Here is a 27218-nt window from a genome sequence, read left to right on the forward strand (position 1 = left end):
TATTCCGCGCGATCCTACGACCCACACCACCTAGATTTTTGTGTCCCTTGTCCCCCACCCTAGATCCCATGGTGAAGGCCTTGTCACTTCACCGTGCCCTTTAGTACTGAGGGGAGGTCCGAGACTCTCCACGTGGATAAATACAAACCGCCTGCTGGCGGCGGTTCCAGAAAAGATTAAAATTTAAATCCGTGGGGAAATATTAAAAAAATGGGACTGTGTTCTTAGCTACTTCATCATCGTCGAGCCCTTTGAAAAACGAACTCTCTCATCTTGGAAGCTTCCTTGGGCTCGTACAAGCTCCCAGTGCTTGCTCGGAACCCTAATTCTGGTGTACCCTTGTATTAATCTCAGCTAGCTTGTCTTGGCCATTCTTGTCTGCTGCACCTTGTGCCTGATCTCTTCCTTGGGTTTGCAGTGACCGCGGAGACTACAGGTAGGTTTAGTCTTATTCTCTAGTTGTTTTTCCATGTTTCTTTCCATTGAAGAGCTGGTTGTTTTGGCATGGTATCTGCACTCTTCTTCGATGCCTTATGCATTTAGGATTGCGCATCCACAAGAATCTTTTTGTACAGCAGGTAGGTGTACGGAGGTTTGAACAAGAGATGTACGGCATGGCTGTTCCCTTTGATGAACGGCATGTTTGTTCAGATGATATTTCTTTGGCCTTATGACATTGTCGTACAGTTCAAGTTTGCAGAGTCCGTCTTGAGGATGTTCACATCTTCTGCTTCTCTGAGAATCGATATCAGGGCCAAGCTGTGCGTGGCACCTTCCTGTGCTCTTGCCAGTGGACATGTCTTTTGCATATCAAAGCTGTGAAGTGTCTTTGGGGCCTATTGCAGGTTGCGAAGCTGAGGCCGAGGGTAACCATTGGATTCATGATGGATCTGATCACAAGGTACATCCAGGCCTATCTACTCTCCCCGTCAGTTTGCGGTCCCATACTGCAGATGCTTTCCTTGAAGATGCCCGGTTTCAGCATGAGTCTTCTTGTCGCCAAACAGAAAGCACATTTTTGAATACCGCAGCAACACAAGTACTCCAAGGCTGTTCGTGTCCGAATCTTGTGAGATCATCTGGCATTGGAAGTCTTTCTGTTGACAATGGCAGAATTGGCAGCTTTTGGAGTCCTTATCATAATTCTACATTGAGTGTTGTCTCGGAGGACAAACCATGTGACAATTTCTCAGCCATAAAAGGTATTCCAGAGCAGGATGACGACTCCTCATTCTCGTCCTTGTGTAGTAGTGGAGTAAGTAGTCCTAGCACGTCAGAGGATGTCTCAGGAGACACAGAAGTACAAAGTCGCTATAAAGGACCGTTGGATAGTTTGTGCTCTCTTGAGGAGGCCCTTCCTCACAAGTAAGTAATGAAATCATATGCCAATGATACATTTTTGAGTGTTACAAAGTGTTATGAAATATTTGGTATCAGTTTTTGTTATGAAGTATTTGGGATCAGTCTTTGTTTTGTTTTGCATGTCAGCCATAGTTGTAGAGCTAGTGCCAGTCAGCACCTAGCTTGGCCTTTACTTAAGAAGTGTAAATTATCCATCAACTATGGCCTTGAGATCATCATTCAGAAGCACTTATATACGTGTGAGCAAATTGTGTATAAGCATTCTCTTCGCGCAGCAATGAGTTTTTTCTCATGTCGTGCTTGATTAGTTTTCTATCATTACAAATGATTTGAGAGGGATTAATCTAATATTCAGCCGAATGAGAATCAAGCTCCATTTTGAAGTGTGGAAAGGTTTCGGGTTGTCAAGTTCTTACCTCTTATGGTAAGAGAGACTTACACTTTGATTTTTGCATGTAGCTTATGTCTTTGTGTGGGTGCCCTGTTTGAGTCATCATAGTTGATGGCTTGAGATTAGACCATAGTTGCAAGGTGCTTCATGAAATTATTTTAGAAATGTTTTAAAAACGTTGACGTATGTATGTTTGCCATTTTTTAATGTAAAAATGAAACACTTTCTGTTCTGATTTTTGGTTCTCATTGAAGATTCAAACAGGTTTTCAAATTTGAAGATTCAATAGATTTACAAACTGATTCTCATTGAAGATTCAGATAGATTTACAAACATATTCTAGAGTCCAAACTTTTCGTGGGTTTTCGCTAGGACATCACTTGCTAGCACTTGGTAGGGGCGGCGCGTGTGCAAAAGGAGAAGCAATGCACATTTTCTTTGTTTTTTTGTCTTTGGCAGGTTGCTATTCGATAATGTCATAGGAAGAAGCCTTGTACTTGATTGGGCATGCCCTGGTGTGTTAACTGAAGAGAAGAGGGGAAAGAGAGTGCCCCAGACACTAGCTAGCGATGGTGTGTGTGTAAAAAGAGAAGCAGTGTACATTTTCTTTGTTTTTTTGTATGGGGCGGTTGCTATTTGACAGTGTAAGCCTTGTACATACATAATTGTATTGTGCGTTCTCTGTTCTCTGGTGCGATAGTTGAAGAGAAGAGAGGAAAAAGAGAGTACACTAGATAGAGCTATGGGTCCCCAGGGCCCAGTGTGACCTGAAGATAACTTCCTGAGTGTTGAGCTGAACGTAAGCTCCTTGTCGGAACAACTGCCTATTGAGCAGGGATCTGGAATACCTTGTTTTGGTAGGTCTGAGGCATAACGCCCGTTTGTGTCTGTCTACCTAGAGGAAGGGTGCTGATGTCTTGGATTGATGTTGTGCTAGATGCCCCTACTAAAGCTTGGTGGGCCTGTCTCTAAGTTGGGCACTATATGATTGAAGAAAAGAGAGGCTGGCTAATTACGCACAAAAAGCCATTGTATTACATGCATAAAGCTATGATGCTGGTAATTGTGTACCAAATGCATCACAAAACAAATCACACAAGCATACTCAAAAACTGAAAATCAAATTCAGTCATGAATGATGAAATGAGAGTTTGGAATCTAGATTTCTCAATTTGCAAGAAATGCGATGTCATCTGGGTCTTCCGATGCCACCTCCTTATCTTGCTCGTCCTCATTTTGTGCCACTTTCTGATCATTTTCTTCATTCCCATTTGGCTTCTCAAGAATGGGAGGAACAATAGAGACTGTCTGTACTTTGATTTGTGTAGCCGATGTTACTTATCATGTGTGTACTTGTTCTTCATCTTAGCAAACGTAAGTTCCTCTAGACAAACTCCATGACTCTACCAACAATTCTCAGTCCAACAAGTACTAAGTTGAATAGTCCACAACTCTCAGTCCAATAAGTACTAAGTTGTGACTTGTGGAAGAACTGCTTGTATTAAGAACTATGCAAAAAATGCAAGTGCAGATGCATTGCCAGGAGAGTTCTCTCCTGAGAGACCCGACTCCCAAGGATCACCACATTGATTTGGTGCCAGGTAGCTCCCCACCAAATAGGTACACAAAATGGCATTCAGGACGCCATTTGGGTTATATGAGTTCTTGGTTATGCCGTTTGGTCTCACGAATGTCTTGGCCATGTTCAATAGATGATGGATCACATTTTTTGTGAGTACAGAAATTTATAGGTGTGTTTTTCGATGATATTTTGATATTTTCCAAGAATGAGGAGGAACACCGCTAGCATTTGGCCATTGTCTTTGAAGAGCTTTGTAACCACAAGCTCTACGTCAATGCAAAAAAAGTGATTTTTTCCTTTCTGAGATTCACTATTTGGGGCACATTGTATCAAAGGATGGCGTTAGGATGGATCTTGCAAAAATTGAAGCCATTCAAAATTGGCGTGAGCAATCTTCCAAAGAACTTTGCACAGGACACACGTACTGAGTGGGGAATTTATTTAGGAACAATCCACGAGCTCGGAAGCCAAGATCAATATATCAATGAATACAAAAGCAAACAAATATGCCGATGTAGAAACCCAAGTCGTAGTCGATGTTGAGGCATGCGATCCTGTTGCTGATGAGCGCACCATGGAGATGGCCCACAAGACCTCTCACCGGGCTAGTATCAAATCCACATACCCCAAACTTGCAAGGGAGACATGAGGTGCATACGTGTGATATAATTGATGGTATGGCCTACATGTACCATTAAGCGACGGTGATCTTCTGTGAAAGGTTTGAGTGGGAGCGTACCTATTGAGACTTGAAAGATCTAGAAGTGGATATTATGATTGGTCTCTTGGGAGAGTTCAGCAACTTCATATGGGATTTATGCTTTCTTTCGAGAAATGATACTATTTTGGGGAAAGGTAGCATTTCTTGACACTATCCTCTCGAGTTTTGCACTCAGGTTTATAGGGTTTACATGTGGTAGCATAATTAGATTGTCTTGGATAAATGTTCTACACTTACGACAGCTCCTCATGATCTTTATTTGGAGCAAGATTGCAATAGACAAGTGTTCTATACTTATGGTAGTCCCAAGATTATGGAAGGAAATTTTAGGGAATATCATATAGGGCAGATTGATGTGGTGGACTAACCTAAAAGTCAGTGTTCTTCAGGTGGGAGTTTGGTTGTGTCATGGCGGGATTGGGAAGGAACTGATCACTCTTGACTTAATCTTATGTCTAAAGGGGGTCTTGTATGGAGTGTATCTTGGTGGTATGGGATGCTAGGATCTGCGACACGTAGGGTTTTTGGATACATAGATATTCCTATTTGGTGGATTTGTGGACTGAGGGGAAGTGGCGGTTGATTTGAGAAACAATGAGGAACGAAGAACGAGATTGTGGATTGCAAACGATCGAAGAGTGTCACCATTTGGCCATCCAATTGGTCCATCCGTGCTTTCTCATTATGTATGTACGTTGGATTGGCGTCCATGATAGTTGCATATGTCGGGGATTGATGCCACTCATGTGATACTGTGGACTTGGCTTTCCACTGGGACTTGTGTGTACATGCCCGGAAATGCTTGGAGGATTGGTGTTCCATTGGGTCTGGTACCTCGTGTACTTACTTGGAGCACGTCTATTTTGGTATAGTCTCATGAACGGGGATTTTGCATACCAATGTTGCATTGCATAGCATCTTTATGTGCTTGCTTGCAATTGAATGTGCATGCTATTTTCATGCTTGCCTGACCAATGTGTAGTTTTGGGTAAGGGGACACTCATCCATGAACCGTGCATGTGAAACTGTCTATGCTGACATGGTTATGTGGCATGTGACAGGTAGTAAGTATTGGCCATGAACCTAGCCTTAGGAATTAGCATTAATTTATAATTGAGTGTGTACACACTTCATTAAGTTTTGGGCGACCAAAACTCACTTATAAATTATGACCAGCCCTGTGTTTGCACATAGTGATGTCCTGAGGTGGACAAAACTCAATGCCCACTGCCCAAACCTTATCTTCTTTGTACAAAGGGAGCAACCAGCCATGTGTCCATCCCAGCTTGCATCATAAGTCACTTGTCCTCTCTACTCGACACCTAGGGTGGACATCTTATCATCTCTCTCTTCCCTCTTTCTCTCTAGAGTTTGGCGCCCTCCTTCATAAGGCCTCTTGGCTGTATTTTCTGCACTTTCTCCTTCCCGACTCCATATCCAAGCTTGCGAGTGTATTTTCGAAGCTTCCAAGAGTGTTTCGAGGGGGTGTTCACTCTCCCATACACTCCCAATGACTGAAATTCAACAAAACAGCTCTTATATTTGCTGTAATTTTTGGTCTTTTTGTTGAAAATGCTAATTTCACCCTTCCTTTTTCAAGTTGAACCATAGGGGAAGCTTTCCCAGGGTTCCCTTCATCCTCTTGAAGACTTCTGTCGAGAAGGATTGTGACCGATTGAATATTTCAACACTCTAAAGTCTAAACGCTTCCATCGCGAAGACGTCCGTTGTTATCGACTCTACTTGCAATTGGTAAGCTTTGATGCTTAAATATGGAAGAAAGTAGTAGGAGGGAGGAGCAGGACTCCATGTTCACATACCTTGTGTAGTGTTCTCTTGTCTTACGTGCTCTCTTGCAGATTGTTGCTACCATGTGTTGGTGGAACAATAGAGCTCTCTTGCAGATTGTTGCTACCATGTGTTGGTGGAACAATAGAGAGCAGATGGTAGGGAATATGAACATCGGAGAGGGTAGTCACGTAGTGTGAGTTGCAAGTCTACACCGACAACCACATTCATATACATCGGTATGGAAATCTGGTTAGAAATGCCTATGACACTATGTACTTGATTCTCCCAAGATCAATATACTTTATTTGCGGGAGGGGCCAGCTGTTTCGGCTCATTGTGCGTCTTTTGTCAATTCAGCAAATTACTTCTTGTATTGAGCATGTTGTCCATTAAATCTTGGTGTATTTAAGTGTATTACCAAGTTACATTGGTATTCGGGCATACGGTTCTCTTTCACTTCTATCGTGAAAGACGATCACCCGCGAATACTAGCTATCTCTACACTTAGAATACTATGGACAGCCATACAATGAATGTCGAGATGCTAACATAAGGTTGCATCCGTACGCACGTACCGTATGATAAGATACGTTTTAGTGTATGGTACGGTACTGATCCGTACGTGGTAGACTCTCCCCTCTCCTAGTCTTTAGCCCAAGATCCTCCCGTAGTTACCAATTTTTCATTGCTCGTAGACGCCCGCCTGTAGTCCCTTATTTATCCACCCGTATAGGCGATGCAGTCGAGGAAGCACCAAGGGAGATTTTGTACCCAATACCTCTTGGTCCTAGGCAAACACCTTCACCACTTGAGCTATCATCTCATTGGTAAGTACGTGGTAGTTTTTAAAAACATTTTGGGGTCAAAAAAAACCCTAGGTTGGTCGTCATTGCAGATTTTAGCTGACTTATGCAAAGTGCGAACGTAGCCATTTCTTTGATTGATACATACATTGTAGTGAGAGATGATGATGATGCGGTGCCAGCCATTGCGGTCATTGCTATTGCAGAGTGAGAGATGAGAGTATGATAGTGAAGGAAACATGTTGACAGATGGAGATCTTGAATCTTCATCTTCTCTCCATCTTGAATCTTCATCTTCTTCATCATTTGATGGTGATGAAGTTTATTGATCATTGAGCGCTTTGCAATGTGCAGTGATAGTGACACTAGTGACTAGAACTATTATTTTTTGGCTTCTGTAGATAGTAAATTGTCTCTTAACTTTTGAATTTTGATTGATTGCTTATAGTATGTAACCAGTGGCATTTGAGTCATGGGTACTGAACGTTTGAGTGATCCATTTCATGAAACCTATTTATGCATTTGTTTACTGATAGCTCTCATTTTGGTAATTGTGTTGTTGTTTACAAATGAATTGTTTTTCAAATTTAAAGTTTGCAGTTTTTCATTCATTTTTATGTATGTATATACACTATATAGTATATTTTTTATGTTTTTAGGCACCTTACGTATTTAACATACCTCAAAATCTCAACCTGTATCTAAATGCATACCTAATTCATACCATACCTTACGTACCTTTCCACCTTGTGCTAACACAAGAGACGGGGACAATGAAACGCATGCTTCCAATGCTTTACAGGAAGAACAAACTCATGTGGTGCACACTAGGGAACAAGAACACGTGGGATAGCCAATGCAGGAAAAAGAGTCGATAGTCTTAAGGGCTGAACTTACTTGTATGCAAGCTCTTCTTTATGCACAACAAAAAGAATTGAAGCTTTACCACTGCGAGGATCCATTGGTACATGATCATTTGAAGGCCAAGAAAGTTGAATCTTTTATGGATCATGCAATGGCAATGATTGCTCAAGAGTTGCACATGCAACCGAGGGATGCAACACGTGCATACTTGGCTCGTACCGAGGATGCGTTTGCAGAAAAGGCAACCATCCTACATGTCTTGGTATCCCCACAGATGCTTGAACAAGAACATATGTTGCATGTGTTGTGCATGCACATTTTCAGTTGGCAATGACTTTGACATACATTTTCAGTTGGCAATGACTTTTGACATACATTTTGACCACTGCCCCATAAAGATTGCATCCTTCAATCACGGGCTGCATAAGATACACCGGAATGGCGTGAAGTCGCCGATGCTTTCTCTCTAATAGCATGAGGATTGATCCTCTTTAAGACATGGGTTGCAATTTTCTGTTGGTGTAGGTATTCCGCGTATCTCTCATGCCACTCATGCCCTCGAGTGTGCTCGTGAGGGAGAAGCTATGGGTGAAAATGCACCAATGTATGTCGAGGGGCCATCCATGCCTCATGCTTATAGGGAACATGTATCTATGCCTAATGCATTACCTTTTGTTTCTAAAATGATGCCAGTCACATGGGCTATCCCAATGGACAAACACGCAGGAAAACATGTTCAGAGGTAGGCTAATGCATCAAATTCTTGTGACTTCAAAGACGGTGACAAATTGTAGAGGCCAGAGGGTGTAGAGAAGAGTGTGTCGGTGAGAATGTGTGAGGGTTCGAGCAGGTTTGAGCACCACACAGAGAAGAGAAGAAGAAGTCGACTCCCTGCAGATTTCAACGTGAGTGTTTCTCACTTACTCACTACTTTAGTTTTATTAAAACTTAGGGTACACATGTGTCCGGGCGTCCCCGGCCGGACACGGGCCAATTTGGCCATGTAAAATAATGTGTGTGTGTGTGTGTGTGTGTGTTTATATGTACACACTTTACATATGTGACAAGGGGCTCAGCAAGAGCTTACCCCCAACAACCTCCCACTTAAAGATCTTGTTGAGCGATCTTGTAGAAGTGTGTGTGTGTGAATCATCTGACTCCCACCAAATCAAGGCAATGCTCATGCGATGACTTGGCGAGGCTCTTTGTCAATACATCTGAGGGATTTTCTTGCGTTTTGATCTTAGTCAATGTGACTAGACCATCGTCTATCACTTGTCTGATAAAGTGATAGCGCACATCAATGTGCTTTGTACGCGCATGGAACATGGCATTCTTAGCCAGATGAATGGCACTCTGGCTATCACAATAGATGACTGGCATGTGCTGCTGCAATCCCAACTCAGTGACTAGTCTGCCAAGCCAAATGGCCTCTTTCGAGGCCTCTGTGGCTGAAATATATTCAGCCTCAGTAGTGGATAGTGCAACTATCCTTTGTAGCCTGGAACACCATGAAATTGCACCACCAGCCAATGTAAACACATACCCGCTAGTGGACTTGCAAGTATTAATATCACCTGCCATGTCTGCATCACAATACCCCTCCAGATGCATGGACCCTTCACCAAAGCATAAGCATTTATCCAGTGTACCCTTCAAGTAGCGTAAGATGTATTTCACTGCTTCCCAATGTGACTTGCCTGGATTTGCCATGTATCTGCTTACAACTCCCACTGCATAAGTAATGTCCATACGAGTCGTGATCATAGCATACATCAATGAACCACAAGCTGAAGCATACGGTACATCCCGCATAGCATTAATGCTTGCATCATCTTTTGGACTGTCTCTCTTGCTAAGCTTAACATGAGGAGGCAATGGCACTCCATATGGCTTAGCATTAGACATATTGAACCTGTCAAGTACCTTTTTAATGTACTTCTCTTGAGACAAGAAGAGAAGCTTTCTCTTTCTATCCCTTTTGATACGCATGCCCAAGATGTGCTCAGCATTGCCTAAGTCTTTCATAGAAAAGACTGAATTCAGCTGTGTCTTTAGTTGTTTCAGAGCTTCAATGCTCTTTGCAGCAAGTAACATATCATCCACATAAAGTACCAAGATAATGAGACTGTCATCATCAGCCCTCTTGGTATACAAGCAGTGATCACTATCACTTCGTTGAAAACCTTGTGAGAGCATAAAGGCATCAAATTTTCTGTACCATTGTCTGGGTGCTTGTTTCAAGCCATAGAGACTCCTTTGAAGTTTGCATACAAGATGTTCTTTCCCAGACTGTACAAAGCCTTCTGGCTGTTTCATATACAGCTCTTCCTCTATATCACCATGCAAGGAAGCAGTTTTGACGTCCATTTGATCTAGCTCAAGATCCAATGAAGCCACCAAGGCAAGTAAGACTCTTATAGTAGTCATTTTCACAACAGGAGAGAACACTTCCTGGAAGTCAATGCCCTCTTCTTGCTTGTACCCTTTTGCTACAAGTCTTGCCTTGTACTTGGGTTTTCCATCAACACACTTGACTTTATAAACCCATTTGTTTGGAATTGCCTTCTTACCCTTAGGCAAGCAAACCAAATCCCAAGTGTCATTTTGTAACAATGACTTCATTTCCTCTTGCATGGCAAGCTCCCACTGTTTCTGTTTATCACATGATTGGGCTTCCTTATACGAAAAAGGCTCACCCTCATCTGACAGCATAATGTAATCAAGAGAAGGCGTAAACCTTTGAGGAGCCCTTGTAACACGTGTGGACCGCCTCACCCAATGATCTACATTGACAGGCATAGGATCCACATCAGGTGGAATGTTTTCCAAAGCATCTTGGGGCTGCTTTTCCCCATTTTCAGCCGGCTGTCTATCATTTGCAGGTGGATTTCAGCCCCCTGCCTGTTGCCATACATGTCTATTGGCTGTCCATTATCTTCTGGCTCAAAGACAACAGGCTCTTCATCAGCCATTTGCTGATTTTCAGTCACTACTGGTGGCAAAATGGACTCAAACTTAACTCTTTTCTTGTCCTCATTGCATGAAACAGAGTTATTTAACAGTTTGGTCTCATTGAATATTACATCTCGGCTGCGAATAATCTTTCGAGATAGAGGATCCCACACTCTATAGCCCATTTCTCCTTCATCTCCATAACCCATGAAGATGCCCTTGATGGACTTCTTGTCAAACTTGGACCTCTTCTCTACTGGAATAAGCACATATGCTTCACAGCCAAAAACTTTCAAATGGTCATATGAGGCCGGTTTGCCAGACCAAACCTCCTCAGGGATGCCATTCTCTAACGCACGATTAGGAGACTTGTTGCATATATGAACCGCGGTTTTCAATGCTTCTCCCCAGCTGAGGGAGATTAGCAGTGGACAGCATGCAACGGACTCGCTCACATAACGTACGATTTACCCTCTCGGCCACCCCATTCGAAGAGGGATTATAAGGAGGTGTGAGCTCCCTCTTAATTCCCTGCGTCTCACAAAACTCGTTAAACGCTTTAGATACATACTTTGTCCCATTGTCAGTTCTCAAGCACTTTAGTTTCTTACCTGTTTGAGTACTCACATAGGCATAGTACCTTTTAAATGCATCTAAGGCCTCATCCTTATGTTTCAAGGGATATGCCCACAACTTTCGAGATGCATCATCAACAAAAGTGATAAAATATTTCATACCACCATATGTTTTCACAGGCATAGAACACACATCAGAATGAACCAAATCAAGTGTTTGAGACTTTCTTCGCACACCAGAGTAGTAAAAACGTTTTACTTGCTTTCCAAAAATACAGTCAGGACAAAAATCAAGATGAGATTTCTTTACATCAACTCTCTTAAGAGAAGAGAGTACCTGTAAGCCCTTGTGGCTCATATGACCAAGCCTCTTGTGCCAAAGCTCCATGTGAGACTTCACATCCGCAACAGCAAGACACTTTCCAGAGATAACCTTTGAATGCAAGTAGTACAGTGTGCCTCTTTTGCTGCCTTTGGCTACAAGCATAACACCCTTGTGCATCTTCCACATGCCACTGCCAAATGTGGTAGAGAAACCACATGCATCCAGCTGACCCACTGATAGCAAACTCTTTTTGATTCCAGGAACATATCTGACATCATGGAGCTGCAGCTCCTGCCCATTCTCAAGGACCAACTGTATAGTCCCTTTGCCCTCTATATTGCATGCATGATTGTCCCCAAGGAACACTTTACCGCATGGGCCTGGAGTATACGAGGCAAACGCATCCACATTTGGAGTTACATGGAACGAAGCCCCAGAATCAACAATCCATGATTGAGGCATCTCATCATGGGTGGTCAGCAAAGCATCTATGACATCCTTTCTGTCAATGTGCAAGTCACATTTGACATCACTAGCACATGACTCAACAGAATTTGATGCAACAAGTATGTCCTCTGTGTCTGACAACTTAGTGGTAACGACACTAGAGGCAACATTGGCTTTTTCAGCCTTAGAGGATGGTTTTTCTTTCGCATCCTTCTTCGCATCTTTCTTGTTCTTGCCCTGCCACTCCTGTTTCCTCTCTTGCTCCTTCTTAAAGAACCTGCGGTCGGGCTTTTTATGCCCTTTTCTGCCACATTGATAACAAGTAACCTCAAAGTCTTTCTTTTCCTTCCCCTTGCTCTTACTCCTTGCCCTGTTAGAGGAACCTTCAGCGTTCTTGCTTCTACCTCTAACTTGGTAGGCACCACCTGACTCACCACTTGTTTTCCTCCTTATTACTTCATTGAGAATAGAGCCCCTGACTCCATCATAGCTCAACGAAGAGGAGTTACTTAATGAGACAACTAGTGTCTCCCACGAGTCGGGTAGTGTCATCAACAAGAAGATAGCTTTCAGCTTATCATCAAATGGAGGAAGACCTGTGTCCTGAAGCTGGCTCAGGATACCTGTAAACACACTTAGATACTCGGATGCTGACTTAGATTCATCCAGCTGCATATTCAACAGCTTTCTCATCAGGTGAACCTGATTAACTGGCGTGGCATTCTCATAAGTAGCCTTGAGCTTCTTCCAAATGTCAGAAGCTTTATCAAGACCCTTGAGTTCTGTCAGAATATCATCTGACACAGCCATCTTTATATACGTAACAGCTTTCTTATTTAGCCTATTCCAATCTGCATCTGACATTGTGTCCGGTTTTGTACCCTCAACTGGCGTATCACACTCTTTCAGAAAGAGTACGCCTAAAATGCACTCCTTCCACAAGTCAAAGCCCTGCCCATCAAATTTTCGAATCTCAAAGAGATTCTTGAGCTCAGATGATGAAGCCATGTAGTTGAAATTTACTGTTTTTCAGCTTATAACACCTGTTACCTGTCACCTACTTTTCCCTATAAAACCCTTTCAAATGTTTGCTGAAATTTCCTGTTTTCAGCTTGAAAAACACTTGAAATAGCGTCTAGAATGCTTCCCCAGAGGTCAGCAATGGGCTACAAGAAGAATGCCCAAAACTGAAATTTCTCGCCAGGGAAAAATTTCTCGAAAAATCTCACCGAAATTTCTTACACAGCAGCGGAAAAGTTGCTTACACTTATCGTAAGCTCCAATGTCGATTCAGGAAAAAATTTGCAAAATTATAGTGAAAAAACAGCAAAAACGAATTTCTCTGTTCCTGTTCCTGGAGCTCGCGAGCGACGAGCGGAGATAGCTTTGATACCAGTTTGTAGAGGCCAGAGGGTGTAGAGAAGAGTGTCGGTGAGAATGTGTGAGGGTTCGAGCAGGTTTGAGCACCACACAGAGAAGAGAAGAAGAAGTCGACTCCTTGTAGATTTCAACGTGAGTGTGTTTCTCACTTACTCCCTACTTTAGTTTTATTAAAACTTAGGGTACACATGTGTCCGGGTGTCCCCGGCCGGACACGGGCCAATTTGGCCATGTAAAATAATGTGTATGTGTGTGTGTGTGTGTGTGTGTGTGTGTTTATATGTACACACTTTACATATGTGACAAGGGGCTCAGCAAGAGCTTTACCCCCAACACAAATCTATGAAGTTTGACGCATATCATGGGGAATATGATGTGTCAAAGACACTTGCTTTTATTGTCCAGTTTGATATTGCTTTTAGTGATGAGGATTTCACTAGAAATCCATGTAAGCATGTTCATGAAAGACACTACTGCCCATTGGTGGCTCATAGTGAAGCTCTTACTGAATCCTATTAGATCATGGGAAGAGTTCAAGGAGAGGTTCTATGCCCAATTCTTGCCTCCCAATGCATTGAATGAGATAACAATGAAGTGGGATTGGGTGAAGCAGAATGAGGGGGAAATGGTGAATGCATATGTACAAAAGTTTTGGAATGTGCTTTTGGAGGTGTCTCCATTCATGCATGTCACCGAGGCGGAAAGGAAGAGAAGGTTTCAATCGGGATTGCAATCCGTGTACAAAGCGGAACTACAAATATATCCTTGTCACATCTTACACCAACTAATTGCAGCCGCCACTACCACCGATCAATTGGAACTCAAGTTGAGTCGATCCAATAAGGCTAAACCCTCATTTCAAGGCAAAGAGAGGGTTGTCCAAAACTTGTAAAAATAATGTACAGCCATCTAAAAAGGACCAAATTCAAGATAAAAATGGTCCAAAGGTTGAAAATGAAAAAGTAATATATGAGCGAGGAGAAATACTTTACTTGTGGTAGCACTGAACATATTGCGGGTGCATGCCCAAACAAGAAGAAGCGTGATAATGCGAATGCATCAAAGCCCAATATGCATATGGTTCTGGATGTGCAAGGCAACTCTTCACATGATAGCAAAGACAAGGTGGTATGTAAAGCTTAGGGACAGCTTAAGGATCAGCCCGCTTTGTTCATATTTGATGATTGTGCAATTGAGAACTTCATATCTACATAGATGGTAGCTGCTTTGGGTATTGAAGTGGAGGACATCGGTTCTCAAATTGAAGCAGGGACTGCCTGGCAAGTTGCGCATACACATTCAAGGCTATGTGGATCATGAGGACTTTCTTGTAGTGCCTTTGAATGGTTGTGATGTATTGCTTGGAAAGCCTTGGCACACACGCATTGATCCGTGCAAAGCTTACAAGACCAACAAGATCACCTTCATGAATAAAGGCCGAGAGCATGTGATTGATGTTGGTAAGAGGGTGATACCGTCCCCATGTATCTCATGTACAAATTAAGAAAGTAATGAAAAAGAGTATTTTTGCGTACTTGATTTTGTACGGGATGATGTTGAAGAAAATAATGTGCATGTAAACACTCTTAGTAATGATAGGCTGAAATTCTGCAAGAGTATAATGATTGTTTTGTTGATGAGTTACCAAATGAGTTGCCACTTGTACGACGAGAAGATCATCGCATTGATCTTGTGCCGGGTAGCTCACCACCTACTAGGCTAGCCTATCGTGCAAGTGCATGCCAAAAAGAGGAGATCATGAAGCAGGTAAATGAGCTTCTTGAGAAGAAGGGTTTGGTTCAGCCAAGCTTTTTCCCATATTGTTCACCCGTCCTCTTGGTTTAAAAGAAGGATGGATCTTTCTGTATGTGTGTGGATTATAGAGCTTTGAATCAGCTTACCATCAAGAATTCGTTCTCGATTCCACGCATAGACGACATCCTTGATAAGTTGGATGGATCGGCATGCTTTAGCCAAATTGATCTCAAGAGTGGGTATCATCAAGTGCGTGTGGTACATTCAATAGAATGATGGATCGCATATTCCGTGGGTACAAGAAACTTACAAGTGTCTTCTTTGATGACATCCTAGTCTTCTCGAAGACCGAAGAAGAGCATAGAGCTCATTTGGCTATTGTTTTTTCAAGAACTCCGTAAGCATAAACTCTTAATAAATGCAAAGAATAGTGAGTTCTTCTTGTCAGAGATGCATTATCTTCGGCATATTGTGTCCAAAGATGGAGTGTGGATGGATCTTGCAAAGATTGATGCAATTCGGAATTGGCCCGAATTGAGATCGCTGCATGAGATCCGTAATTTTCTTGGATTATGCTCTTACTGCCGCAGGTTCATTCGGCACTTTGCATGGATTGCTTCTGTTAGGGTTAGGGTCACACACAGACAGAGACACTTAAAGAATGAACATCAGCACAAACACTGAAGAGAGATGGTGATTGATGCTCACACAAAGACGATAGCATAGAATGTGTGGAGCTTGGGGATTGATATCAAAATACAATAAATGTGGTGTCCTTTCACACCTTATATCCAAGGGGAAAAACCCAAAGGGAGAAAAGTATCCTTGGTTAGTCCATGTTCACATGTGGCACTACCCATAGCATATGTGGCACAACTCATAGTATGTATGCCAATAAATTCCCCTTGTAGTGTGGCAATGTGAACATGTACAAGGTCTGCAGGAGATCACTCTTTGCAGGAGAGTAAGCCTAAAGCTTTGCGGATAGCTTCAAACTTTTCTTGAGGCAACGCCTTCGTGAACAGAGCTGCGACATTGTTCTATGTAGAGAAGTAAGATAATGAGATCTCTCTTGCATAAATCCTCTCCTTGACATAATAATAATGAATCTCTATGTGCTTAGTACGCGCATGAAACATTGGGTTTTGTGCCACGGCTATAGCACTCTGATTGTCAGTGAGTATGGTGGTGGGTGTCTGCTGACACGCATGAAGATCAGTCTCATCAGTCTCCTCAGCCATATACAATCTACTGTGGCTGTAAAGGCTGACCTGTACTTAGCCTCACAAGTAGATGTGGCAACAGTGGACTGCTTTTTGCTCAACTATGATATGCATGAATGCTTCAAAAAGAAACAATTCCTACTGGTGGATTGCCGTGTAGTCGGAATCACTATAAGCATGTACTCCAAGCTATCCCTTCTGGGATATAACAATGCAAGATCCGGGGAGCCTTGAAGATAGCGGAAGATCTGCTTCACTGCTTGCCAATGCTTTGTACTTGGACTGTGCATAAATTTGTTACTCTGGGAAATCCCAAACTGAATATCCGGGCGCGTGGTGCCTAAGTATATGAGGTAGCCCACTGCTTGGTTGTAAACACTCATATCAAAAGGCTCTCCAACATCATATATGCTTAATTTCAGCCTTGGCTCCATTGGAGTAGAGGTGGGCTTACAATCTTGAAACCCAAATTTGTGCAATAGCTTTTGAATGTACTTTGATTGGTGTACATATATCCTAAGATCTGTCTCCAGAAATTGTATGCCCAAATAATAATGCAACAATCCCAAATTTGTCATCTCAAATGACGTTTGCAATTCAGCTTTGAATGCTGAAATTTTATCCATATCATTCCCAGTTAGCAACATGTCATCCACATAAAGAATGAGCATAATCAAAGTGCTATGATCCTCTTTCACATAGAGGGTACTCTCCGTTGGACTATTGCGAAATCCATGCGTGGTCAAATAAGTATGTATCTTCTCATACCAAGCTCGGGGAGCTTGTTTGAGACCATAAAGTGCTTTTTGAAGCTTGCATACTTTGTTTTTATGACCATGCATCACAAAACCAATGGGTTGATTTACATACACTTCTTCTTGCAAATCCTCATTGAGAAAAGCTGATGTTATGTCCAAATGATGCACTTTCCATCATAGTCACCAGAAACGTTTCGGGGTTTTGGGGGTTTCGGGGCAAAATGTTTCGGCCTTCGACTAAGAACGCCAAGGTTTCGGTTTTTTTTCTATATAATTTTGCATTGCTAAAGTTCTAAACAATAGGAACTTTTAATATTTTGAGAAATATTTTTTTTTTGAGAAACCAAAAAAATTAGGAGTTTCTGAAACGTTTCATGCGTTTCGGGGTTTCTCACTCTAGAAACGTGTTTTCATGTGACTAAGCTTTCCATCCATGATGGGCAGCCAATGCAACAACACATAACTGTGGCCATTCGAGAAGTGAGGTTCATGTGCATAAGCTATACATTCAAAAACTCTAAAGTGATCACTTTTAGGTTTCCTTTCGAGCCATGGATCATACGGCGTTATGGTATTCAATGCTTTGGTAGGGCATCTATTCAACACGTGTAGTACACATTATTGCCTCCATCCAGAATTTGTGAGGCAAGCCTTTGCCTTTAACCATGCATCTAGCCATTTCCATCAAAGACCTATTCTTTCTCTCAGAAACACCATTTTACTGATGAGAATATGGCATCGTGCATTCATGCTTTATGCCTTTTTTTGCCATAAAAGCTTTGAAAGCAATGGACATGTATTCTCCCCCTCGATCTGTACAGAGGGTCTGCACTTTGCAACCTCTTTGATTTTCAGCTTGTGCCACAAAATGCTGAAAACATGAGATTTTACCTTCAAGGGATACACCCAAGCAAATTTGGAGTAGTCATCGATAAAGGTTACAAAGTATAGATGCTTACCAATAGATGGTGTCTGCATAGGACCATACACATCATTGTGCACAAGTTGTAATTTCCGGACAGCCCTTGTTGATCCATCTTTTGGGAATGCATTTTTGTGCATCTTACCCAATATGCATCCTTCACATACATGTTTTGGTGGCAGTTCTACATGAGGCATATCTTGTACCATTTTATACCTTTGCAATAGCATCAAACTGCCATAATTCACATGCCCAAACTTGGCATGCCACAATTCTGCCTCGTGCATGGCAGGTGTAAGAGTGGTAACCACATGAGCATCATGCTCTCTCGTGTCAAACCTATCAAGTTGACATAACCCATGGTACAATGTGTCGGAAGTGACCAATGCATAGCTACCTTCATGGTCTTTCACTGTGCATTTGTCGTCCTCAAAGTTCACTGCATATCCTCTTTTAGCAAAAGAGGAGACGGACATCAAGTTCTTCTTAATCCCTGGCACATACAATACATTTGGAAGACATAAGTTTGCACCATCTACTGTTGTGAGGATCACCTCACCAACACCCTCAATTGGATAAGAAGAATTGTTTGCACATATTACTTGCTTGCCTTTAGGGGCAGCCATAAGCTTCTTAAACAAATTCCCCGGTGAGGTAATGTGTTTAGAAGCACCACTGTCAAAGTACCATGTGTCATGTCTTTTATTGACACTGAGAGACATATGCTCCAATGATGCATCATAATTGCATGTAAGGAAAGTCCACTCATTGTGCACAAGATTTACTGATGCATCATCTTTCCCTACAGGTAATGAAGAAGAATCTACGGCCATGCCGCTTTCCTTTTTCTTATCCTTTGCAAGCCTTTTTCTGCACTCATTCAAGTAATGACCTGGATTCTTGCAGTTGTGACATTTGCCCTTTTTCTTGGGCTTACTTGCATCATTTTTAGCCTTTTGTGAAGGTTGTCCTGATTCAGCCTTTGACTGAAAATTGTCGGGCTTTTTCCTTGCCCTTGTCTTGGGCAATAAAAGTCCCATCACTGCCACACATGTTGGAAGATTTGTTCTTTCGATTTTGCTCCTCCTGTAGTAACAAGCCAACCAACTCTTCAAACAAGATTGGTTCCGAGTTTCCCTGCATCAATAGAGTGAGCGATGTGTGTAAGTTCAAGTAGGTTTCTGGCAGAGATGATAGTGTCTTGGTTCCGGGTTTCCCCGCATAGATAGAGTGAGCGATGTGTGGAAGTTCAAGTAGGTTTCTGGTAGAGATGATAGTGTCCTAGAAACTAGCTTCTCTTGAGAAATGACCTCATCAATATTGAACAGCTGCTTTCGGAGATCTTGGATCTTCGTAAGATAATCAGCAATACTATCACCATCATTCATGTCCAAGTTCTGAACCTCTTTCTTGAGAAATGCAACCTTGGCCTTTTCTTTGCTTGATACATGGTTTCAAGTACATCCCAAGCTCGTCGTGAGGTCCTGCAAGACCGAATATGCGGTATGATTGATTGCTTTACTGACAAAGCAATCAAAGCCATTGCTTGGGCATCGCGAGTATCTCATCTCTTCTGCTTCTATGAGAGAGGAGTGGGTACTGCAGCTTGTTGAGCACCACGGCCAGGCGTGTTAGGTGCTATGTCAACAAGGCGTACATCTTCACCTGACACATAACCCCATAATCCTTTGGCCACAAGAAGATTTCGGACCATGGAACTCCAGAGGGAGTATTTACTGCCATCCAATTCCTCTTGGGACAAAACCTCGAATATATTGGTCGTATTTCCAACCATTTGTTGAAATCTCTTTACCAAGAGATATGTCGTAAAAAACACCTGCAAACAAAATCCCAAACACACCGGAGTGCAATGCTAGGCAACCACAAAGTCATGTGCAAATGTTTTGCCCCGAATTGTAGTGCTGAAAATCCCTAAATTTTTGAGCACCAATGGGTTGATTTATGTGTCAATCACACATAATTCACAAAAGCCCCAAAAATATGTGTACCAATGAGCTTTATTTGTGCAATCAAGCACTGATTTTAAGAAAGCCCCAAATTTATGTGTGTCCTGTATAACTGCAATTGTGCAATTAAGCACAAATTCTGAGAAATCCCCAAATTTTCTCTGAGTCATGCATCCAAATGCTGCCTTGCACTGCTGCCTACACTTGATTTTTGCGATGAAGTAATAAATTCCCAAAAGCCCCATGAACTGAAGTAAAAATCGATTACCAATGTGGTTGGAACCCTGAATTTTCAGAGAGTCAGGTGTTGCTACCCACTATGATGTGACCGTCGTTGGTGGGCCAGGCGGTGGTGGAGCCCTCGGCACTAGCGCCGCCCATCGAGGAGGCGGCGAGAGGGAGGCGCACAAGTGGCCGTGACCGGGCAACAGCCGGTGACAGAATTTTGTGGGCGACTGAAGCGGGCAATTGGAGTCGGACAACGAATCGACAGAGCAGGATTGGCGACAGCCAGAGTGGCGGGCAACAGAACCGCGGACGGACGGACGGACGCAGATCCGGCGGCAGACGTACAAATCCAAGTAGGTGAATCGAGCTCTGATACCACCGTTAGGGTTAGGGCTGCACACAGATAGGGACACAGAGAAAATGAATAGCACCAAGAACACTCAAGAGAGATGGTGATTGATGCTCACACAAAGGTGATAACATAGAATTTGTGGAGCTTGGGGGTTGACTCCACAATATTAAAATACAATAAATGTGGTGTCCTCACACCTAATATCCAAGGGAAAAAACCCAAAGGGGAAAAAGTGCCCTTGGTTAGCCCATGTTCACATGTGGCACTACTCATAGCATATGTGGCACAACTCATAGCTTGGGGCTGAATTCATTGCAAAGACAGATCACTAGAGTTTGAGATCTTGCACACCCTAGGAAAGAAGAATGTAGTGGCAGATGCATTGTCACGAAAGCCTTACCAGTATTTGGGTTGATTTAATGGCTGGTCATGCACATGTCTCATATGTGATCAAAGAGGGTTATCTCATGAAAGATATTTGCCTATGTGTAGTGTCTGACATGAGGCAAAAGGTTTTGGATGAGTGCCATGCTTCTCCATGTGCTGGTCATAGAGGCATAAGGCCTACTACGCACATGATTGAGCGGTATTTCTTTTGCCAGGTAAGCGGAAGGACAAAAGAGGCACATGTATGTGCATGTATTCCCTGTCAAAAGGTGAAATTTGATAGGCAAAAGGTACGAGGTTTGTTTTAGCCATTACCTAATCTCACGCAGCCATGGAAAAGTATTACAACGGATTTCATTATGGACTTGCCACGGACCCAAAAGGGTAGTGATGCTATTTGGACAATTTTGGACAGCAAGCTCACTTCTTGTCGGTCAAAAAGATCATCAAAGCTGAGCATATGGTTAAAATATATCTTGCACAAGTGTTCAAGCATCATGGAATGCCAAAGTCCATTGTGGGATCTCAAGACTACAAGTCTCTTTTGGTGGGCCTTATTTAATAATATAGGCTTAGAGCAAACAAACTCCAACCTGTAGGATGTCCACAACCAAACCCTAACCCTAAAAATTAGCCAAGCGTGACCCTAAAATCAGACTTAGCAAGGGTTGTATGGAAGAGCAAGAGAGAATGTTCCAGCCAATTTTGGTCCCTTTGCCCAATTTTACCTATTTATGATTTCCCCCAACTATGCAGTAAGCCTCTTCTACAAAAAAAAAGGATGATGGAATGCTAGATTGTTACTCATGGCATTGTGGCCTCGCCAGAACCCTTCATGACACCCTCTCCACATGTTGAGGCTCTCCTAGGATGAATCGACACCTTCTAGAGTCCTTTCGAAAAGCCACGACACCTTTATTGATTTTTTTTCTTAAAAAAAACATTGAGTTATTATATCTTATACACCTTACACAGGCCTTAATCAAAGCCACGTGGCCAGCCTACCCCCCCCCCCCCCCCCCCCCCCTCCTCGGCCTGTGCACGCACAACATAAACAACAAAAAAAAATACCAAAAAAAAAACGGACGCCCGATTGTGAGCGTCTCTTCAAAAAAAAAAATGTCGGTCAGCCTATATAAAATAACAGAACAACGAATAACAAAAGAAAGAGAAGAGTGGTGAATCGGCCAGCCCCTTGATCAACCGTCACCTAGACTTGCAATGCAGCCAACCCAGAGAGAAAAAAACCCACCTGCAAGGCGTTTTGGGACCTTGCATGTAGACGACCAGCCTACGCTTCTACACGAACTTTAAAACAAAAAAAACATGTGCCCATGGCTTGTCACATATACACAACACAAGTTTCCCCAAGTCTTCATTATTTGCAACTTTTGCTTAGTGCCCGACTTGCAATACATGCATTGAGCCGAGCTTCTTCAAACTCACACATCTCAGTCTTCACATGTGCAAATCTGGATCAATGGTTTTAAAAAGAATAAAAGCCCCCTCTGCTCCCTTCATCAGCAACAACTAGTCCCAGTGCTTTGAGTTCTAGTTGAACTTCCTTCTTATACAGGATGGTCTATAGTAGCCTATAGTAGCCTCGTTAGCTTGTGACCTACCTTCTCCAATTCACATAATGTATATGCTTCCCCTACTTGCTGGTGGTTCTCACTAAGGCCCAAAGGCATTAGCACCCACAACCCCCACAACCACAACCCCCACAACCTCAACTTGCAAAGTCTTTATCTAAGCCTACTAGGACGAAACCCACCAGCCTGGCAATCCAGGTCCAACAGATTGGCAACAGGCTTTGCATCAGATGCAAGATGCAGCAACAGTTCCAACAAAAACTTAAAGAGTCCATGGTCACAATTAGCTTCTCAGATCCAACAGTTGCATACGGATTGCCATTCTCACACCAGTTTTGTACTAGCAATCGACATTACAACATGAGTACCAGACAATGAAGATAACATTCCCCTTGAGGTGGAAGGTGACGATCTTAAGACTATCATTTTTTGCAAGCTAGTAAAACAAAGAAATTGGAAGTTAAACCCCCTGAGTCCTATGGAGGACAACACAATAAGTGTTCACTTGAACAATGACTTTACAAACTTCGCTTGTATTTTGACTCGAGTGTCTTTACCGATGCCAAGAAGATTACATTTTTCACATCCTTACTTAAGGATATTGCCTTACTTTGGTGGCAATGGAGATAGCATGTTGGAAAAACGGTTACAACGTAGGTAAAATTTGAGCTGGTCATTTGTGAGCAATTCATCCTGCCAATGCAGATTTTCAAGCCCGAACTCGTTTACGCCACTTGGACCAAACTGGTTCTTTGGCTTCTTGTATCTCACATTTCACTAATCTGATATTGGAGATCGATTCTTTGTCTTGAGCGGATGAGCTTCATGTCTTCATTGAAGGTTTAAACCCCACGATGTGCAAAAATACAACCTTGTCGACCTTGCTACAGCCATTCATTATGCCGAGCATATTCAGGATCTGAATCCGAATTCTCAAATATCGGGCTCTTAAGGTTGTTATGGCAATGGTTCACGTATGGCTCGTGAAGGTTGTCAACAATCCTCATCAGAGAACTTTCAATTCCAACCCAACTCCCCTTGGCAACATTCGCAACAACCTTGCCGATAGGAGGGGTCATCTTTTAATCCTTCTCAGCGTCAGCAGCTCCTTCAACCACGTGCATCTGGTCATGGACAGGACTTTGGACGTGACTAATCTCACACTCCTCATCTTGCAATAGCTTCATCTTCTCGTGAAGAGAAAAAGACAGGATTGTGCACAATTTGTAATGACAACCATAGATGGTTTGAATGCCCTAAACGACCCAATGCTCCTCAAAACCGTAATGTGGAATCATCAACTTCAGAAGGACATGCTACCGATCTACCTCCAATGGCCAACCACGCCCCTACCGCCGAACTCCTATGTGCCAGGAGCCACAAAAAGAGTTATCTTCCATGGTCGAAAACTGTCCTATAGCCTCTTCCAAAAATCTGAGCGCGTGCGCGGTAAGAGGCCTTGGGATTGCTAGTGTCCTGTTGCTACGGGAGTGACTTCGACGTCGGGCATTTCGATCCTACGGCCAAGCCATGCAATGTATGCAAAAGATGGGGTACCCGGAGTCTCCTCTGTGTCTGCAGCATCATACCAAGTCCACTCCCCCGGGTCCCATTGGAGGCGCGGATGGGCCGGCTTTCCCAAATCCATAAACACCAGAGTCTCTCTGTGGCCACCTTGGCCGGTGGTGGGTAAATGTGCCACTCATGTGCATGGAATCTGATCACCCTCACCCTCTGCAACGTGCATCCCCTGAAGTCCTCCAAGGGGGCTCTGCTCTCACTAATGTGCCATGAGGTCCAATCGAAAAGTTGAACAAGGCGGGCTCTCATCCGTGCCATGAACTGCCAGGAGAATATCATGCGTGGTGAACACTCCCAGCCACTGCGGGGGAATAGGGCTGGGGGTTCGGGTTAGCCCCTCTGGAGGAATGGCAGAGTTGATGTTGAGGCCGAGTCTGTTCCTACCCCAGATTACAGACAGGCCCCTCTCCTTGCTCCTGATCTGATGTCCATACTTGGCTCTTTTGGGCACAATTTTCCTATGTGTCATCAAGTCCCGGGTCCTTGCTTGGCAATTGCGTGGTTATGAATGCGTTACCCATGTTCTTGGAGGTTGATGAAGAGTACCAGGTTGCTGACAGTATGATGGAGTGAGCTTGGAATACACAAGCAAGTTCATAATGGATCTTGCAGTTCGCAGCTCTTTGTTGGTTGCACATCAGTTTCTAAGTAATTCAATAACATTTTACTAAATGTGTGTCTACAGCTGTTTCTTGAATCGTACTCAAAAGGTATGCATGTACATGCTTTCTTAAGATTACGCCTATAACAAAACTTGCAGGATAATTCTAGCCTGTCATTTGGTTTTTGTCTCTGTTCTCTGTGCAGGAAAGGTTTATCTGGGTTTTTTTCTGGCAAGTCTCGGTCCTTTAGCTGCTTGGCAGATATTGCGTCTGTCAAAGATCTTTCCAAACCTGAGAACCCATATGCGAAAAAGAGGAAGTTCTTTTCAGCTTGCATTGGCAATGCCAATAGATCACGTTTTCATCCAGTTCGAAATGCCGTTTCTGGGATATCTAAGAAAGCTCTTCCTAATAGCAGCAATTTTACAGTAGCTTTGGCTGTGGCTCTGAGTGCTCAAGAGGGTGCACGTGCGGCTGAGGAGCAAGATAGCCCTTTCGGAGCTTCGAGGTGGCAAAGCAATTCAGCTCCCTCGAGATCGTATTCCCTTTCTGATCTACAAGGGGCTGGAAACCATTATTCTCATCGGTAAACATTGGCTGTTTTTAGGAGTTTCCATTAAATGCTTGTTAGAAGGATTGCAACAGAAAAGGTTCACTGTACATTGTTTGTTAGGGGTCTTGTATACAGCAATGAACTCCATGTAAACGCTCTAAATGTCTGGCTTGGTAGGCTTCCAACATTTAGTGATGAATTAGGAGTGTGTCAGGTGTGCTGAAGTCGCAAAAATTAAGACTGCTTTAAGGACGGTTGTTGATTAGATGTCACCTTGACATCAATTTGTTCTTTTGGGATACAATGTAGTATCAAAGGCTCAAATTAGAATTAAGCTGACTGGGGTGTTCTTGCTGATAAGATTAGGTACACATTGTTAAAACTTAAAAGGGTCTTCGTGCCTACCTCTTTTGGCTAGATCAGATCAAGGTGGTTTTTTAAAGGGGCCCCTGAGAGGAAGAGTGGGGGATCTTAATTTTACTTCGAGAGTCACCTCACGTAGGCAAATACAAAAGGTGCGCTCTTTTCCCCATTTAGATAATCTCATTACAATAAAATAATAATGTACAATTAAAAAAATGTTGTGAGCTCTAGTTCAAGGGAGAGGCACATGGTGCCATTTAGATTAGTAGGGTTTTGTCCTTCAAGTCTATGTAATCCTCTTTGCAAGAAGTAATGGTTGTAGACACTTATTAGACCCATCGTCCGCCGGTGTGTCAGTGAAGGCCAAGTCACGTGAAGTCCTTGTCCAAGTCTCTGGCAAATGTGTAGAGCCATGTGAGAAAGCGACATTGTCCTATGTTAACTAACAATGGTCACTTTTGGGGCCATGGTATTGTGGATATTCCATGGACGCCTGGACGAAAAAGGGGATTGTGGGCAGGGGGCCAAAAGTGGGTGCCCATCTAAATAGGGAATGGGATTTTGGAAAGTGTGCCATTCCCAGCCAACTCTAGCCCACCAAAGACTCCTATTTATATGGCTGTTTTGGAGTGTCTTGGAGCATCTTACTGCCATATCCAAGAGCTCTTGAGCAAGTTCTCTACCTCAATCCATCAAGAAAGAGCTCTAATTTGAACCAAGGGGCAGCCTGGGGAGGAAAACGCACATGAGCAAGGCTGCCAGAAGGCATCCAGTTTCAGCATCAAGCATTAACATACATCCATAGACAACCTATGACAAAATGCAACTTATCTAGGGCAGCCAGGTACAGGGCAGCAAGAGTGGCTTTAGGATTAGCAAAGACACGTCAGAAGGGGCAGTCCAAATCAGTGTTCATTAAGTATTAAGCATCAATATCTTGTCATTAAAACGTTTCCGCAAGCAAATGCATGTTACATTGGTATCAGAGCTTTAGGCTTTCATAAGAGAAGGTGCTAAATTTTTTCATGTAGTCAAAGAAGATGAGGAAATTTAAGAGATGAGATTTGTGCTTCAGCCAGTATGCCAGAGAGATGCTCTATGTCCTTGGAAAAAAAATCCCTTACAAAGGTGTCATCCTTGCTTCTTGGAACTCGATAGTTTCCGTTGGGTTTTTGATTTTAAAAACAAATATAATGATTTAGCTAAAAACCAGAAGCCAAATGACTGTGTAGATGCCTCCTCTTGGTGCGGCCATAGCAAATCACACATAGCGGGCATAGAATCGTGGACAAGAAGAGAACCACCCACTTAAACTTAAGCGAGTGCCGTGCCTAGTAGACCAATCAAGTGTGTCACACAATGTGTCCAGAAGACCAATGTAACATGCGTTGCGGAAGCGTGTTCATGATTAACGCTAAGCAAAGAAGATAACGCTAATCCTATGCACAAAAGAGAGGGAGAGAGAGACCTAATCTACTGTATATTGCCAAAACATGCTATATATACAATGATCTTGCTGATTCACAGCTTCATGATGCATACCAAAGATCCTTGTAACCCTCTACTTGTAATCGAACAAGAGAAGCTCCTGTTGATCCACCACTGTGTCCTTGCTGCCTTGCAGACTCTGACAAATGGATCCTCTTGATCTTTGAATGATGATTCTAATGAATGCCTAATGTTCCTATTTATAGGAAAAAGGAATGAATTCGTAATCAAGTCGGTTTTGCCTATTTTTC

At 42.9% G+C, this 27218-nt stretch overlaps 1 protein-coding gene across 3 annotated transcripts; it reads left to right on the forward strand.

The window, feature by feature from the left end:
* Positions 1 to 218: 218 nt before the first annotated feature.
* Positions 219 to 25446, forward strand: LOC147637297 (uncharacterized). Of its 3 annotated transcripts, XM_086800938.1 has the most exons (4): positions 219 to 436; positions 579 to 1202; positions 1290 to 1365; positions 24769 to 25446. In XM_086800938.1, the coding sequence occupies exons 2-4, from the start codon at positions 797 to 799 to the stop codon at positions 25151 to 25153; spliced, it is 867 nt and encodes a 288-aa protein (XP_086657064.1). In that variant the 5' UTR covers positions 219 to 436; positions 579 to 796; the 3' UTR covers positions 25154 to 25446. The 3 variants fall into 3 exon arrangements, with proteins under 3 accessions (XP_086657064.1, XP_086657062.1, XP_086657061.1); XM_086800936.1 differs by having other exon boundaries at positions 222 to 436; positions 576 to 1365; XM_086800935.1 differs by having other exon boundaries at positions 222 to 436; positions 579 to 1365.
* The last annotated feature ends 1772 nt before the right edge of the window (positions 25447 to 27218 follow it).

Source organism: Cibotium barometz, chromosome 7 (genome assembly GCF_041138505.1).
Source record: "Cibotium barometz isolate CiBa-2024 chromosome 7, ASM4113850v1, whole genome shotgun sequence".
Classification (NCBI taxonomy): Eukaryota; Viridiplantae; Streptophyta; class Polypodiopsida; order Cyatheales; family Cibotiaceae; genus Cibotium; species Cibotium barometz.

Excerpts from the sequence above, each read along its gene's own strand:
- LOC147637297 (XM_086800936.1), top strand. The coding sequence starts at position 797 with ATGTCTTTTGCATATCAAAGCTGTGAAGTGTCTTTGGGGCCTATTGCA. Across the intron at positions 1,366-24,768 it reads GAGGAGGCCCTTCCTCACAA|GAAAGGTTTATCTGGGTTTT; the intron begins GTAAGTAATGAA and ends TTCTCTGTGCAG.